At 47.8% G+C, this 18,590-nt stretch overlaps 1 protein-coding gene across 1 annotated transcript in view; it reads left to right on the top strand.

Annotated features, from left to right (window-relative positions):
• The window catches only part of TSNARE1 (t-SNARE domain containing 1), a gene marked incomplete in the record, with an annotated part of 405,182 nt that overhangs the window by 75,879 nt on the left and 310,713 nt on the right, over positions 1-18,590 (top strand). Inside the window, 1 exon segment of the mRNA XM_073629371.1 lies at positions 6,655-6,779. Coding sequence (XP_073485472.1) covers positions 6,695-6,779 — 85 coding nt within the window.

The raw sequence follows: 18,590 nt of genomic DNA, 5'->3' as shown, positions 1-18,590 counted from the left end.
GCCCTGACAGCAGCCCATGGCCTTTCTCCTGTCTATAGGTGTACGCCCTGACAGCAGCCCATGGCCTTTCTCCTGTCTATAGGTGTATACCCTGACAGAAGCCTGTGGCCTCATGTCTATAGGTGTACGCCCTGACAGCAGCCTATGGCCTCATGTCTATAGGTGTACGCCCTGACAGCAGCCCGTGGCCTCATGTCTATAGGTGTACGCCCTGACAGCAGCCCATGGCCTTTCTCCTGTCTATAGGTGTATACCCTGACAGAAGCCTGTGGCCTCATGTCTATAGGTGTACGCCCTGACAGCAGCCCGTGGCCTCATGTCTATAGGTGTACGCCCTGACAGCAGCTCGTGGCCTCATGTCTATAGGTGTACGCCCTGACAGCAGCCGTGGCCTCACGTCTATAGGTGTACGCCCTGACAGCAGCCCATGGCCTGCAGCTTGTATTCCGGCCTTCCTCGGCATTGTTGGACGTCTCCTGGGATTATTTGTTTGAATTGCTTTTTTAACTCGACATGGTTTTAAACCCTCTGAAAAGCCAGCTGCTTTTGAGAGTCTGGCATGCGGAGGGGTCTGCATTCGTCAAGATAGCAAACAAACACAGATGCATTACATATTTCACTGAGCAGCAAAATTTAATTTCAAGTGAATTTGGGTTCCGTGCTGCCGGATTCAGAGGTGCCGACGGAGTCTGCATATTAATTGTGCAGTTAAAAATTTGTCTGAGCATTGTCTAAGTCCATTTCCCTCTGTACGTGCCTTCCCTTAATCAGAGAAATGATTGTAATTGAAACACATTTCTACTTTCTGCTTGTAATTGAATAAACAATACGATGGCACTGATCTTCCATTGTGGAGGGGTTACCACCGTGGTAATGAGCAGGGAGCGGGGCACTGGGTTTAGGGTGGCAGAGATCTTCCATTGTGGAGGGGTTACCACCATGGTAATGGGCAGGGAGCGGGGGCCCTGGGTTTAGGGTGGGAGATCTTTCATTGTGGAGGGGTTACCACCATGGTAATGGGCAGCGAGCAGGGCACTGGGTTTAGGGTGGCAGAGATCTTCCATTGTGGAGAGGTTACCATCACACCATGGTAATGGGCAGGGAGCGGGGCACTGTGTTTAGGGTGGCAGAGATCTTCTATTGTGGAGGGGTTACCACCATGGTAATGGGCAGGGAGCGGGGCACTGGGTTTAGGGTGGCAGAGATCTTCCATTGTGGAGGGGTTACCACCATGGTAATGGGCAGGGAGCGGGGCACTGGGTTTTGGGTGGCAGAGATCTTCTATTGTGGAGGGGTTACCACCATGGTAATGGGCAGGGAGCGGGGCACTGGGTTTTGGGTGGCAGAGATCTTCTATTGTGGAGGGGTTACCACCATGGTAATGGGCAGGGCACTGGATTTAGGGTGGTATGGCGCACACAGGGTTAAAAGGAATCTGTGACCTATCTTATTTTTTTTTAAACTCATATTTATTAAAGGAGAACTCCAGATTCAGTATAAACAGAAAAGCATATTTCTTGTATGACGGTGCTGTAAATCGGTGTAAATTTGTGTGTGTTAAGGGAATCCGTTACTTTGGTTAAAAATGACAGGTTCTCTTATAAGATTGCACCCGCTGGGAGATACATCACCGCTGCTGTAATGGAGCCCTCATTAAAAGAGAAGTGTGGGAATCAAAACAAAACATTCATACTCTCCTAGATGGTTGCAGCATCGATCGGATTCTGCAGCTGTCCCCCGCCGGCTCTACACTGAGAACCGAACGATCAAAGACCTCTTATTTGCTCAGTTTTGGGGTCTGCTTTGAGCGGGGGGGTGGTGACTGTCAGTCTCTGCTCTGTGCTTTGCTCCTCCAGTGCTCACTGGAGAGCCTGACTGGGGGGGGTAGAGCGGCTCTCAGCGGCATGCCCAAAGGATGAGCCAGCTGGCCAGTGCCAGGCATCTAGGTGGGTCCTGACATTATTGGCGGGATCCCTGCAGAGCCTGGGCCGGCTCTGTAACACCTGGGTCCCAGGAGTGCAGAACTAAGTGACCCACAACAGGAGAAGTGTGACTGCAGGAGCTTTGGCCATACTTTTCCTTTGTTGTTATGGATAGGGAAGGCGCATGTGATTTCCTCCCAGGATGAGTAATGGGACCTGAGTAACCAATCTTCAGGCTCCTCTCCTATGAGGAGGTCTGCTCAAACACAGAACTTTACGTAAGGTATGGACTCCAGCTCCAATGAAGGAGTAGGAGCGCAGATAAGGTTAGTGTCATTGGCTGGGGGTGTTCCTCATACAAGAGGAACACATTGCACCCTCCTCACTTAGGTGCAGTCCATCCCTTCTATAGTACTGGTGATCGACTAAGAAGTCGGCCCAGTCCTAGAAGAACCCAAACCCCTCCTTACTACACCAGCTCTTCAGCCACTTGTTTACTTCCCTAATCTCCCTCTGCCTTTCTGGTGTGGCTCGATGTACCGGTAGTATTCCTGAGAACACTACCTTGGAGGTCCTTTTCCTCAATTTAGCTCCCAAGTCCCTAAAATCGTTCTTTAGGACACTCCATCTGCCTCTGACTTTGTCATTGGTGCCAACGTGCACCATGACAGCCGGGTCTTCCCCAGCCCCTCCCAGTAATCTGTCCACAAGATCCGTGATGTGCCGAACCCGAGCGCCCGGTAGACAACATTCAGTTCGGCACTTCAGGTCTTGGTTACAGATTGCCCTCTCTGTCCTTCTAAGAATTGAGTCCCCTACCACCAGAATCTGTCTTTCCTTTCGCTTCCCTTCCCGCTATAGTCTGATGATGTGATAGTTTCTACTGTGCATGCTTCTCTATGATCAGTGTAGAGAGGGTATTCATCCTCTCCACTCAGGTCTCAGATTAACACTCAGCTATCCTCTATGCTGTGCAATAAGAGTCCCCTGCCTTCTGTCAGAAATGTGTAAATGTGTGCTTTAGAAAACTGTACAGGAGGGGGGGTCTGTACAGTAGGGGGCTGTGAAGGAGAGGGGGAGGGGGCTGTGCAATTGGGGGGGGGGGGCTGAACAGGATTGGGCGGGGGCTGTGCAATTGGGGGGCTGTATGGAGTGTGGCTGAAGGAGATCAGTAGCTCTGATGATGCAACACAGGATTAAAAATGTAAACTTTATTCTAATTTTCTACAGGGGAGCTGTACAGGATTGGGGGGGTTGTGCAGGAGAGGGGGGGTCTGTGCAGTAGGGGAGCTGTACAGGATTGGGTGGGGGCTGTGCAGGAGGGCAGGGGGATCTGTGTACAGTAGGGGGCTGTACAGGATTGGGGGGGTTGTGCAGGAGAGGGGGGTCTGTGCAGTAGGGAGCTGTACAGGATTGGGTGGGGTCCGTGCAGGAGGGCAGGGGGTTCTGTGTGCAGTAGGGGGCTGTACAGGATTGGGTGGGGGTTGTGCAGGATAGGAGGAGGGGGGGGGTGTCTGTGCAGTAGGGGGTCTGTACAGGATTAGGTGGGGGCTGTGCAGTAGGGGGGCTGTACTGGAGGGGGAGGGGTCTGTGTAGTAGGGGGGCTGTACAGGTCTGGGTAGGGGCTGTGCAGGGGGTGGGGTTTGTGCTGTAGGGGGGCTGTACAGGATTGGGTAGGGGCTGTGCAGGGGGTGGGGTTTGTGCTGTAGGGGGGCTGTACAGGATTGGGTAGGGGCTGTGCAGGGGGTGGGGTCTGTGCAGTAGGGGGGCTGTACAGAGTGGCTGAAGGAGATCAGCAGCACTGATGATGCAACAAAGGATTAAAAATGTAAACTTTATTCTAATTTTTGAAAAATAACAGTTTGTTACTCTGATTGGGCGGGGGCTGTACAGGATAGGAGGGGGGGGCTGTACAGGATTGGGGGGGTTGTGCAGGAGAGGAGGGGGGGGGTCTGTGCAGTAGAGGAGCTGTACAGGATTGGGTAGGGGCTGTGCGGGGGGGGTCTGTGCAGTAGGGGGCTGTACAGGATTGGGGGGGGCGGGGGGGGGCGGGGGTCTGTGCAGTAGGGGGCTGTACAGGATTGGGTGGGGCGGTGCGGGGGGGGGGGGGGTCTGTGCAGTAGGGGGCTGTACAGGATTGGGTGGGGCGGTGCGGGGGGGGGGGGGGTCTGTGCAGTAGAGGGCTGTACAGGATTGGGTGGGGCGGTGTGGGGGGGGTCTGTGCGGTAGGGGGCTGTACAGGATTGGGTGGGGGCTGTGCGGGGGGGGGGTTTGTGCAGTAGGGGGGGCTGTACTGGAGGGGACGGGGGCTGTGCTGTACAGGAGGGGGGGGGTGGCTGAAGGAGATCAGCAGCACTGATGATCCAACAGAGGATTAAAAGTGTAAACTTTATTGTAATTTTAGAAAAAATGTTTGTTACTCTGAGCTTTAGTGAACGACATGCCACCAGTTTAGGGTGTGCTTCTTCAGTTTTAAGCAGACCTCCAGCCAAAACTCCAGAAAAAGAAGTGCAATCGAACCCTCCTCCAAACCTAGGAACGTCAGGCTGGATCTAGATAGTAGGATCAACAGGACTCCGGAGCCGCTCTCATCGGGATATTATGTGGAAGAAGAAAATGCCTCCACATGGTGCAGATCAAAAATGGTAGTTTATTTCTAAAAAGCAGCATACGAGGGTAAAAATGTGATCACAAAGATAAAATACGGGGCAATGTGAGGAGCGATAAGCCAAACCCTATTCCCTTTGATAGTGGAACTCATGTTGGCGTTAAAGTGTAGCGATACTAATTGGATGAGTAGATTTGTACGAAGCTTCCCAGTGCAATGAGAATATTCTGCGGGATGAGAAAAGGATTTCAAAATTCACCGTTCCGTATGATGAGAAGAAAAAAACAGCTTTAAAATGTGTACCTGTCATGACAGCTCACGTTGCACATAAATCGGCAGGACACATGCCTGCATTACCCAATCCCATTCCATAAATACACCGTGAGCTCCATTGTGTCATTCCAGAAAGAAAGGACATGGTCTCTGGATACCCCTCCCCCCTTAGGTCTGCGCTAAGTTTAGCTAGCTATTGCTTTCATGAGGATGATGACCTATCGGCATGTTAGCTGCCAGACTCTTGTGATTTGTCCAATGTCCCCCCACAATGTGTTTGGCTGCCCTCAACTTGGTCAGGTTACGCTGCCAATCCCCCCAATATAGCCCCAAGCCAGACGATTTCGCAAACTCTACTTTGAACAACTTAGTAATTTTAAGCCCTGAACATGGGGGTAGGCCTATCCTCTGAAACGTGGTAGTGTACACAATGTTCTTCAGTAAAAATATTGAGCAAATTTCTAAGTCACTGTTACTAGGCTCTCCGACAACCTGTTCACTGATGAGTTGTTTCTCCACCGTCAGAGAAGCAGAAGCCTTGGACCTTAACCAGGCCTATACACCTAGACACCATGAACCAGGCCTGCACACCTAGACACCATGAACCAGGCCTGCACACCTAGACACCATGAACCAGGCCTGCACACCTAGACACCATGAACCAGGCCTGCACACCTAGACACCATGAACCAGGCCTGCACACCTAGACACCATGAACCAGGCCTGCACACCTAGACACCATGAACCAGGCCTGCACACCTACACACCACGAACCAGTCAATTAGTCAAGCGCTGCCACGTATCTACCAATGTCTTGGAAGAGGAGAAGGCTTTGCTTCCTCATATCAGATCTGCTCCCATTAATCTGATGACTGATGGGGTAATGATAGAGGTGGCGGAATCCCAGATCAACCGAATGAAAGGAGCAGGAAGAGCCTTGCAGTTCAGGTCCTCGGTTTCCACTCCAGCAAGGAAAACCTTGATCAGCACAGTAGTAATATCACCAAATCTCTGGAGACTAAAAGTCATGTATGCTGCTTTTATGCTGGGAAGATGCCACACAGGTGTGCAAAAACTAGTTGACGCATTTCGAGGGGGGTGCTCTTTAATCGGAGCTAAGAAGCTGCTGCATCAACAGGAAATTCAATGATATCAGGAGTGCCTAGGCACGGGGAGTTTGCTGATATCGGGAGTGCCTAGGCACGGGGAATTTGCTGATATCAGGGGTGCCTAGGCACGGGGAATTTGCTGATATCGGGAGTGCCTAGGCACGGGGAATTTGCTGATATGGGGGGTGCCTAGGCACAGGGAATTTGCTGATATGGGGGGTGCCTAGGCACAGGGAATTTGCTGATATGGGGGGGTGCCAATACACTGGAACCGCACTGCTATTTTTCAGGGAGAATTGAAGACAAAAGATAGACATTTCAGGATACAACTTAGACACAATGGACACATTTAGCTGTGTCCTATAACAAACCTTTTACTTTTTTGGGTTTAGATCCACTTTAAATAATTTTTGGATGTGACTCATATATTTTTACATTTCCTTTTTTTAATGTGATTATTTAATAATTATAGAGAATTGAAGATGAACCATATTGGCTGTTGCAATAACAAGCTGCTGATCAGCTGTTGAGGACAGGGATCAGCCACACAGGGAGTGCATAGATTTTAGTGATTTGCATTTGGCGACATATTGGGAAAGCAAATTCTGCGGTTGTAATGGTCAGGTTTTGGTCATGTACACAACATAGATGGGAAAGTAGATGAATGTTTTTATTTATAAAAAGTGCAAAATGGTAAATTAAAATAGGTTTATAACGAATGTTGTGTATTTTTTTTTTTCAGGCTCTCAGGTGTCCCCGGTCAGTGAATTCGGTGTATAAACATGTCGTATGGCTCTGTGGATGGAACTGGATTTGGAAGTAAAAATCTTTTTGGCGGGCCATCTTCTCAAGGTTACCAGCCTCTAGGTATGTCCGGTGTAGCTGTGCCCTCATCCTGTCTGCATCCTTCAATGGCTAACATGGCCGTGATGTGTGTATTTACACCTGTGTACGTGTGTGTGTGTGTGTGGGGGGGTGTGTACGTGTGGGGGGGGGGTGTGGAGGGGGTGTGTACGTGTGGGGGGGGGGTGTACGTGTGAGTGATTTATTTATAGCATTGCTGAATATGTGTATGAAGAATTACACGTTTGTTTTGTTAATTTTTACGTTGATTAAATGAATGCTCATTATGTGATGTAGAATGTGTTTGCCGCTGTGTCCCAATTGAAATTAATAGAACTGCCTGCAATGGGCTTCCCCGTGCGATCAAACATGGCCCCCACACAGTCGTTTGCTATAGTACGCCTGTGTGAACGAGGCCTTTACTAACAGTACACTTCCTTTTGTCTACATTCATGTTAGGCAACCTCATAGCTGTATACCTGCAGTGTGAGGTCCTCTAACGTCCTGCCATACCTGACTGCTAGTCTGACCAGAATTAGAGTTTTAGAGATTTGGTGATGTCAGTACTGTGCTGATCACTGTTCTCCTTGCTGGAGTGGAAGCTGTACCTGAGGACCTGCACTGCAAGGATCTCCCTGCTTCATCCAATCTGTGCTTCCTCCTCTATCATTACCCCACCAGTCATCAGGGGAGCAGATCTAACATGATGAAGCAAATCCCTGCCTCTACCAAGATGGTTGACTCCTCACAGAGACAGAGTGCAAAACAAAGCATGGTAGGTCAGTAACGGGGAACGGATCAGTTATAGGGAAAACACAAGCAATACTGGTGGCTAGTCCTACTACTGTACTGCTTATTGTTCTCCTTGCTGGAGGGGAAGCTGTACCTGAGGACTTCCACTGCAAGGATCTCCCTGCTTCTGCTTCATTCTGTGGATCTGGGCTTCCTCCACCTCTGTCATTACCCTACCAGTCATCAGATCACCAGCCATCAGGAGGCAGATCTGACATGAGGAAGCAAAGCCCTGCCTCTACCAAGATGACCGACTCCAGACAGAGACACCATGCAGAACAAGGCACAGTATGTTAGTGACAGGGAAAAGGATCAGTTCACTTCATTCATTCTGTGATCTATGCTTCCTCCACCTCTGTTATTTCCCCACCAGTCATCAGATCACCATTCATCAGGGGGACAACTCTGACTTGAAGAGGCAAAGCCCTGCCTTTACCAAGATGACTGATTCCACACACAGACACAGTGCAGAACAGTGCATGGTGGGTCAGCAATAGGGAATGGATCTGTAATAGGGGAACTGCATGCAATACTGGCAGCTAGTCCTACTACTGTACTGTTCACTGTTCTCCTTGCTGGAGGGGAAGCTGTACCTGGGGACCTGTTCTGCAAGGAACTCCCTGCATTCTGTGGATCTGTACTTCCTTCACCTCTATCATTACCCCTCCAATCATCAGATCACCATCTATCTGGGGAGCAAATCTGACATGATGAAGGAAAGCCCTGCCTCTACCAAGATGGCCGATTCCGCATAGACACAGTGCAGAACAAAGCTTAGTAAGCTGGTAATGGGGAAAGATCAGCAACAGGGAGATTGCAGCCAATCACATACCATATAGTCTTTGATTAACTGAGATGTGTATAATGTGCTTTATATACTGTAGCAGATTTTTTTTTTTTTTTTTTTTTTTTTTTAGAATTTTGACATTTGCAAACACCAGGGGGTTTTTAGATTAGCAGCTGCTGAAGAATTTTTTTGGGGTGATTGTGGCTTAGTGCAGGGAGAAGGGGGGTTATTTAGACTACAGACAATACTGGTAACTAGTCCTCGGAGTCCTTTCTTCTCCGGTTGTCTGTTTTTTTTATTTGGCACAGCTTGTAGAGATCGGTTCCTGTTCAAGTCGGGTTTCGGTTTCTATCAGTTTTCAACCCCCTGCTGTGTGTTTACATTATTATAGGCTGCCAAGATTCTGCTATCTGTAGAAAGTCAAGGCTCTCTGACCCAGATATTACCTTGTAAAAGCAGCTTTGGCATCAGCGTATATATCTTTTCTAAAGGCAGTTTCTGTGGGAGGGACCTAGCAGGCTCCATCCACTAAAGAGGCTGTCTGCAGGAAGGGGGTGGAGACCAGTCCAAACACCCTGTACAAGGACAGAGACCGGGGCCCAGAAGCTCCACCTAGTACATACTGACTACAGAAATGTACTGGAGGGGGCGGGGACTAGACCAGTCACCTTGCACAAGGACAGAGTAGAGATGTTGGGGGGACATAGTAGAGCTGTGGGAGGGGCTCAGAAGCTCCACCTACTACATACAGGCTACAGAAATGACCAGGAGGGGGTGGAGACTAGACCAGTCACCTTGCACAAGGAAAATAGAGCTGTGGGAGGGGCTCAGAAGCTCCACCTTCTACAGTGCCTTGCAAAAGTATTCACCCCCTTGGCATTTTTCGTGTTTTGTTGCCTCACAGCCTGGAATTAACAAGGACTATTTGATGATTTGCATCATTTAATTTACAGAACATGCCCACAACTTTTGAAGATTTATTTATTTTTTTATTATTGTGAAGCAAACAAATGGGGAAAAAAAAAGAAAAAGTCAATGTGCATAACTATTCACCCCCCTAAAGTCAATACTTTGTAGAGCCACCTTTTGCTGCCATCACAGCTCCAAGTCGCTTTGGATAAGTCTCTATGACTTGCCACATCTTACCACTGGGATTTCTGCCCATTCCTCCTTGCAAAGCTGCTCCAGCTCCTTCAAGTTGGATGGTTTACATTTAACTAAAGGCTGCAATGTAACAAAATAGGTAAAAAGCCAAGGGGGTGAATACTTTTGCAAGGCACTGTACGTACCGGCTACAGAACTGTATAGGAGGGGGCGGAGACCAGACCAGTCACCTTGCACAAGGAGAGTAGAGCTGTGGGAGGGGCCCAGAAGCTCCATCTTCTACATGTTGGCTACAGAACTGTATAGGAGGGGGCGGAGACCAGACCAGTCACCTTGCACAAGGAGAGTAGAGCTGTGGGAGGGGCTCAGAAGCTCCACCTTCTACATGTTGGCTACAGAACTGTATAGGAGGGGGCGGAGACCAGACCAGTCACCTTGCACAAGGAGAGTAGAGCTGTGGGAGGGGCCCAGAAGCTCCATCTTCTACATGTTGGCTACAGAACTGTATAGGAGGGGGCGGAGACCAGACCAGTCACCTTGCACAAGGAGAGTAGAGCTGTGGGAGGGGCCCAGAAGCTCCATCTTCTACATGTTGGCTACAGAACTGTATAGGAGGGGGCGGAGACCAGACCCGTCACCCTGCACAAGGAAAGTGCAGCAGTGAGCTGTTTTTTTTTTTTTTTTTTTTTTTTTAACATGAAGTCTCTCTGAATTACTGCACAGATCTGGAAGGAATACACAAAGCTCACCGAGATTCAAGAAGAAGACACACGACGGATGGCTTTAGATGAGACTTGCTGATCCCAAAGTTTAGCCTTAAGAACTCCAAGGAAAAACCCTTCACCACCTTTTATCTATATAGGACGGGCATAGTTTCCTTTTAGTCCATATGAAGGATAATTGTCCTTTAGTAGAGTCCCCCCACCCACACATCCCTCTAAAATTAGCAGTTTGTCTCTTATAAGAATTGGGAACTTGTTTCCGTATGTAAATAATGGAAGACTCTACCATTCCTATCCCTTGTAACTGGATTATTCATGGCGTCTCTTCTCTGCTAATTATTCACGACAGGTACATCTTCCCTCCACTTCTGACAATAGGATGTCATGTTCTCTCCTTGCTGCTGCCAGCTGTTTATTTTTTAATGATTTAAACAGGAAATTTTTTTTTTTTAAAAATTGCCAATTTAGAAAACAAGCGACATTTCCTTGTTTTGTAAGACGACGATGCCTATAGCCGCGACAACGCAGCATATCACCGCTATGGAGAATACAAAATATCTGAATGTTGTCTTTCCTGAGAAGCCTACATGCTACATTTGAATCCTTATAGTAAAGGTGATTTGCAGCTGAGAAACCACATTTGCTAAAAAAAAAAAAATTCAAGAACTTCTTGGCTGGGTTGTCTATTGGGTTTGGAAGACAACATGAAGGCCTATTTATAAGGATTGGCACCATGATTGGCACCCTCATCTCCTCTTCCCCTGACGATGTCTGTGGCGTGACGAAACGCTTGTGTGGGGCCTGGTTTGTGACGTCATGAAGCCCACCGGTGGCGTAGCAGCAGCACTTTCTTGCTGTACAAGCTGGTCTTAGTATACTTGGTTATCACATATTTAATGGTGCATTATTGTGTTTATTTGTGAGCAATCTGTCTAACGTTGCCCAGCATGGCCTGTGAGCTGGGAACCAAAACATGTGAAGGTGAGCCGCTCAGGCTTTGCAGGAACACTAATACTGTGTCCATCGCTGTGCGTGCTGACCAGGAAGGGGGCTTGTCTGTGCACCAAACAATCGTAGCAAACAAAGTGTCCTCAGAGCCGCACCTCAAGACAGACCCGCTGTGTAGTGGTGGGTGGTAGTCTCAGCCTGGACACCTGCCAGGCCACATCCCCTTGTGAGTGTGAGCTGGCAATCCGATGTTGCTGGAAACAAAGGCCAGTGAAGAGAAGGGGGGGGGGGAGGGGGTAAGGTGGCACAAACCCTACTGTTTCACTTTGTGTGACTCTGGATAGTTCTAGTTAAAGTAATCGTCATTTGACCATCATTGAGTGTCTAGTTCATCTATTCTAAATCTGTTTTTTTTTTTTTTTGGAATCCTAGGGTCCCTCCAGAGGTTGTGATATAAACAAAAAACTGCGCTGGCCCAAAAATAAAATTGTGTAAATATTATAACGAGTAGCGGCTAGCACACAGACAAACCAAGTCACAACAGATATATATAAAATAAGTGCAGCGCTAAACCATAAATCATATAAATGCCAAAAAAAAAAAAAACATGTGAAATTGTGCGTGATATGGTAACTAACAATGAAGTGAATCAACACACATGATATAGTAACTAGTAATGAAGTGAATCACCACAAAGATTACTGAAGTATAAATATCTGTAATGTCATATGCTAAACTCTGTAACCAGAGTCCATAAAGATGAAAGCAGTCTTCTCGAACAGTGGGAGTTCTTAGACACAGGGTGTTGACTTGAACCTGAACTGCAGGGGAACCACAGGTAATGCGTCATAAACATCTAAGGTTGGACACTCTTACCAGATGTAGTGGGACATATCTGCCGTATGGCAGTACGTCTGACAGAGCCTGTGGAGGTAATCTCCCATGGAATCCAGCAGATTATCCCTTCGGTCCCGGTCTCAGATGGGCAGGATGTGTCCCTTGGGTCGCGGTCACCGACAGCCCAGATGGTCCCAGATGGCGACTATCCCCTCACTACCACACTCTCCAGCACCAGATGGGTTCAAAAAGTCAGAGGCAGTCGGATCGTAGATGAAATCATGGAGAAAAAAAAAAAAAAAAGGGGCTCCACATGGCATAGGTCAAGAAGTAAAGGGGTTTTATTAGATAAAAAACCTTACAAGATAAAAAAATGATCGCTGAATAAAATAATGGCAACGTGGGAAGCAAACGTCCTACGCGTTTCGACTGAAAAAACTGGGGCATTATATGATTTATGGTTATGGTTTAGCGCTGCACTTATTTTATATATATCCCTCCAGAGGTTGCTAGGGGTTTCTCGAGCTGTTGACTTGACTAGTCGATGGTGCCTGCCTAGTTTTGGGAGCCAAGGCAATTTAGCAGAGCCAGAGTTGTGGTACAAATGATCTTTTTACTGTAGTTGTCCTTTGACAGGGGTCCACCAATGAGTTGTTAGAAAGGCCTCCATCAGCGAAGCATCTTTGTGCACTGTGTGACCTGTGGAGACATCACTGGCCAACCAATCTTGGAGGAATTGGTTAATTCTAGAAGATGATTGCTGTTCCTCAGAGATAAATTGGCACCAAAGATGTTTTACTGATCATTCACACTAGTCACTGCGTTCTTACCTCTACCCCTTTTATTTGCATAGGCAGCGGCCATGGCAGGTAATTTATCCCCTGTCACTTTTGGTGGGCGTTGTCCCTGCCTAGTGTGACCTATTCAATTGAATGAGGCCGTTCAGCAAGCATCCCCGAACCATGTGAAATGCACAGGGTTGTGGTGTGGTAGTACGAGGTTCAAGGTGTTAAAGCAGGCGGGGAGGTGATTATCTACCACCTGTCAAGATGTCCGAAAGCGGATCACTCTTCAGAGATCAACGTATGTGTGAACGGGCCCTCGGTGTATAAACATGCATGCTTGGTCGTAATACTTTGAAAGTGTCCCGGCCTTGCTGCAGAATAAACATACTACAGTTGTGTCTTTAATCTGGTATCTCCATATGTAAAAAGTTGTGTGCCAGAAGAAAGATTGAAGAGTCAAAAATCTTTAAGGGCGGACTCTGGGACACTTAAAATTTCCTGCCCCCACACTGTGGGGGGGGGGGCTAATTTTAGGTCTAGAGTACATAAAAAAGATGTTTTACTTTCTGAATTCTCCATTCCTCCGCATTCAAAGACTAGTCCCTTCAGGTTCTTCTCCCCCATGCTCCACCATGTCATCGAGACCAATGCATAGCTCTTCATTGGACTTGATGATGCAGATGGACAGTCCATCATCTGGTCATGGGGGAAGTGCCTTCTGCTGAGGGAACTGAGGATCTGGTAAGAAAAAGGCTTTTACTCTCCCCTAGACCTAAACGAGCAGCTAACCCTTGCAGTGCATTCTTCCTGGTGTTAGGCTTTATCCATTTTATACTCTTTGATCTATAATCTGGTGCTCTCAACATTTTGGAATTATTGATCTATAGTCTGGTGCTCTCAACATCTTGGACTCATTGATCTATAGTCTGGTGCTCTCAACATCTTGGACTCATTGATCTATAGTCTGGTGCTCTCAACATCTTGGACTCATTGATCTATAGTCTGGTGCTCTCAACATCTTGGACTCATTGATCTATAGTCTGGTGCTCTCAACATTTTGGACTCGATCTATAGTCTGGTGCTCTCAACATCTTGGATTCATTGATCTATAGTCTGGTGCTCTCAACATCTTGGACTCATTGATCTATAGTCTGGTGCTCTCAACATCTTGGATTCATTGATCTATAGTCTGGTGCTCTCAAACTTATTTACCCATGGAAAAATGAAATGGTAATTTGTGTGTGCTCATAGGAGTGAAAATCTAAACCAACGCGTTTAAGGGGCTCACAATTCCCTCCCCCCTTCATCAGGGCCCAGAAACAGTATGTAATAAGATACAGGGTGATAATTGAAATTTCTCCAGGACTGATGTTCTGGATCCCATGTCTTCAGGTTGCCTTACACCCTCAGGCTTGCCCTCTGCCATTGTTCTCCATCTGTTGATGTTCTGTAGTAGTGCGTCACAACCTAGAGGCTGACACAACCCTGCTGTCATTCTCCAGTGGAACCTGGAATCCGATTTGCTGCTGTAAAGCAACTTTTTTTTTTTTTTTCCTCCTTGATATCTTTCATTTACAGTTTGATTTATGAAAGCTTAGCCCATCCGTTAAGGACAGCGGAACACAATGCTGAAATTATACAGAAAATCGTTATTTACAGCATCGCCGCCGCAGCCATTACACATTAACATTTTAATTGTGGTCGAAGGGCCTTGCGAATAGCATTGTTAACGGGGGAATAAATCAGGGAAGGAGCGGTAAAACACGCAGACTGTCGGCTGCCTTCTCTCCACAGGAAGACTTTTGTCTTCAGAACTTCAAGAGCACCCTTCGCTAAGGCTGCGAGACAAAGGCAGCCGGCTGTCTCCATGGGAGAACAGAACAAAAACCCCTCATTGCCTGACGTACTCTATTAACCTCCATCTCAAAACTTCTACATGTTTATTACTGATGGCGAGGCCCTGAAATACCTCGCTGATCACCCGCCGGGTGCAGACTTTTCTTACAGTATCATTAGTCACATTTTTTTTGTTCCTTTTGTTTTAGATAAAGTAAGGAATAATTAAATCTGAACTTTTATTTGACACTGGTTTCCCCCTCCCCCACTCATCAACATGCTAATGAAATAAAAACAAAAACCTTTGTTTTCATGACATAGCTTATCTCTGTGCTTCCCTAGCAGCAGAGGCAATATTTGCATGCATAAAAACACGTACAGCGGAGGGTGCCATCTAAGTGCAGCATCAAAACAAGTATTCTATGATAAAAACAAATTGGCAACTCACATGAGGTAAGTTTGTGGAGGCAAGTAGAGAAGTGGTCGGCCCGAGGGCGGAATGTGGCCCTTTGCTTGCCATTATCTGGCCCTTAGGGCAGTATTTCTCTCACTGATACAAGTCACTTTTCCTCCCACTGACACCAGTGATGGGACATTCTTTCCCCCACAGACACCAATCATGGGGCATTCTTCCTTCCACTGACATGAACAATGGGGCAGTATTCCTCCAGCTGACACCAGCAATTTGGACTCTTCCTCCCACTGACACCAGCGATGGGGTCCTATTCCTCCCACTGACACCAGCGATGGGGTCCTATTCCTCCCACTGACACCAGCGATGGGGTCCTATTCCTCCCACTGACACCAGCGATGGGGCCCTATTCCTCCCACTGACACCAGCGATGGGGTCCTATTCCTCCCACTGACACCAGCGATGGGGTCCTATTCCTCCCACTGACACCAGCGATGGGGTCCTATTCCACTGACACCAGCGATGGGGTCCTATTCCTCCCACTGACACCAGCGGCGATGGGGCCCTATTCCTCCCACTGACACCAGCGGCGATGGGGCCCTATTCCTCCCACTGACACCGGCGATGGGGCCCTATTCCTCCCACTGACACCAGCGATGGGGCCCTATTCCTCCCACTGACACCAGCGATGGGGCCCTATTCCTCCCACTGACACCAGCGATGGGGCCCTATTCCTCCCACTGACACCAGCGATGGGGCCCTATTCCTCCCACTGACACCAGCGATGGGGCCCTATTCCTCCCACTGACACCAGCGATGGGGCCCTATTCCTCCCACTGACACCAGCGATGGGGCCCTATTCCTCCCACTGTCACCAGCGATGGGGCCCTATTCCTCCCACTGTCACCAGCGATGGGGCCCTATTCCTCCCACTGACACCAGCGATGGGGCCCTATTCCTCCCACTGTCACCAGCGATGGGGCCCTATTCCTCCCACTGTCACCAGCGATGGGGCCCTATTCCTCCCACTGTCACCAGCGATGGGGCCCTATTCCTCCCACTGTCACCAGCGATGGGGCCCTATTCCTCCCACTGACACCAGCGATGGGGTCCTTTTCCTCCCACTGACACCAGCAATTTGGACTCTTCCTCCCACTGACGCCAGCGATGGGGTCCTATTCCTCCCACTGACGCCAACAATGGGGTACTGGTTACATCCACTAACGCTGAGCATTTTCTACTCCCACAGGGCAAAGTCCAGCCCCTTAAAGTCTAAGGGACAGTAAACTTGTCCTTTGGAAACACTGGAAAACCCTGTAGATGTAGGACAATAAGGCCCCTTTCACACTTGTGTGACTTGTCCTGTAACTTGGGACTGCAAAGTCGCACGACAAGTCGTACCCCATGATTTCCAGTGACTTCAAGGTAGTCCCTGCACTGCTTTGGTCCAACTTTGATGCGACTTGAGGTCCATAGACCTCAAGATTACACCGGCATTGCTTCAAGTCATGGCAAGGCCACATCAATATCGCATAACTTTTCAGGCTGTACAAGTGTGAAAGCGGCCCAAAGAATCGGGACATCCAGGGAACTCTGTAGCAGAGGCATCCAGTCCAGAGATTGTGCAGCACTGCTGCCAGACATGTAGGCATAGGAAGCTCAGAGCACTTCCTGGTCAGGAAGAGACTCCAGAGGAACCCAGTGGAGGATGTCAGATCCTGGGGGGATGGCTACGCGTTTCAAGGCGTTCCTGCCTGTTTGTCAAGCCTTCTGTCTCTCTGGAGGAGCTGCATTGTGTGACCAGAGTCTACCTCTGACATACCTGATGAGGACTAGTTTATTAGCCCCATTGTTTTGATTTCCAGTGTTTTTTTCCTCTGCTATAATGTTACCCATACACTACCAAAGACTTTTCCTTGTATCTGCATGCAGACCGCTCTAGGTAACATCCACTATGTGATGTTGAGCCTCTATGATTGACAGAACTAAAATCCAATGAGTGAAGGGGGCGGGGCCAGGGACAGTCAGTCCGGGGTGAAAAGAAGATGATGCTGGATGTCCTCCAGCCAGGAAATGAGGGCGGGGCTTTCTGTGACTGGCTGCAGCTTCTAATGCACATTGTGAGAAGCTCACAGTGTGCATTGAAATCAGAGCAAAGCAAATTCATCAGAGGAAGCAATTTCAGTCCAGGAGAGAAGCTGGTACACCTGAGCAAGACTGAAGGGGAGGGGAGGGGGGGGGGGGGGTCCAAATGTAAGCCTGGCTGTATATTTGGGCAGCTAGGTAAAATATGAAAACTTTTTTTTTTTTTTTTTTTTTTTAGCTCGAGTGTTTGTTACCCAGAGGAATAGAAAACGTTGATTACACAGCTTGCTTCCGGAGCCAATTAAGGATACACATTTATATGAACATTGTCAATCTGGGACCGTGTACGGACAGAGGAGACAATAACAAAGGGCCTCCACCAAGGGGGCGGGGGGGGGATGGATTGTGTACTTTGAAGCCTTTTTGTTTCAATCTCCAATTTTTTTATTTTTTTTTAATTTTTTTTATTGAACTTGTGGTATATTTTATAGATTTGTAAAGATGGCGTTCTTCTTCTAGTGAATAGTTTGGTTTATTTTATATATGACATTTAGTTTTGCTGTGCGGCTAAGTGCAGGTCTTCCTTTGTTGTTACCAGGCAGGCTCAAGTGCTTTTAAAAGGTTTTTTTCATTGTAGGAAAAAAAAAAAAAAAAAAAAAAAAAGGAGATTCTTTTGTAGACCACACACAATGATAATACCGATGTTTCCATCTAAGAGAAAAGGTAAATGCTTCATTCACTGAATAAAAAGAAATACAACGTACAACGGGTTCAGGTGTAGAACATGGAGACATACAGCCGTATTCCATTGATTACTAATAGAGAGCCGGCGTTCATCGGGAGGTGGGAGGTCGGACTCACGACTTGTCCCGTGACTGATGAAGAGCACAACCCTTTCACACCAAAGTAGATGGGATCTTCTATAGAGGTGTGAATGGGTTGTGTTCTTCGGTAGAGTCACAAGGCACATAAGAGCTTCACCGGCCTACCAAAGTTGGCGTCTCTCACAGGAAGTGGTTACCGGCACCGGCGACTCCTCAGTATTGAAGCACCGGTTCCCTTTATACCATTGTGCTCAGTACTCCCGCTCATCTCCTCCACACACCAGCAAATAAACAGACCCCCCCCACCCCCCGTGGTTGGTCCACCTTTATAAAAAGCTTCATTAACATGCTAAAATATTACAGTAAAATCTTGGATTGCGAGCATAATTCGTTCCGGAAACATGTTTGTAATACAAAGCACTTGTATATTATTATACACAATTTATATGGTGCCAACAGTTTACGCAGTGCTTTACAATATAAAAGGGAGACAATACAGTTATAATACAATAAAATACAAGAAGATTAAGAGGGCCCTGCTCAGAAGAGCTTACAATCTAATAAGGTGGGGCAATGTTGCCAACCGTCAGTATTTTTACTGGCAGCCAGTAAAAAAACGGGCACTTTTCTCCTGCCAGTGAATGCCAGTGACAACAAAAGGTTACCAGTAAAAAATATGGCTGTGACGCTCGGCTCTGCAGTT

The sequence above is a fragment of the Aquarana catesbeiana genome, linkage group LG05, assembly GCF_042186555.1.
Source record: "Aquarana catesbeiana isolate 2022-GZ linkage group LG05, ASM4218655v1, whole genome shotgun sequence".
Taxonomy (NCBI): domain Eukaryota; kingdom Metazoa; phylum Chordata; class Amphibia; order Anura; family Ranidae; genus Aquarana; species Aquarana catesbeiana.
This window is presented reverse-complemented; position numbering and strand designations above follow the sequence as displayed.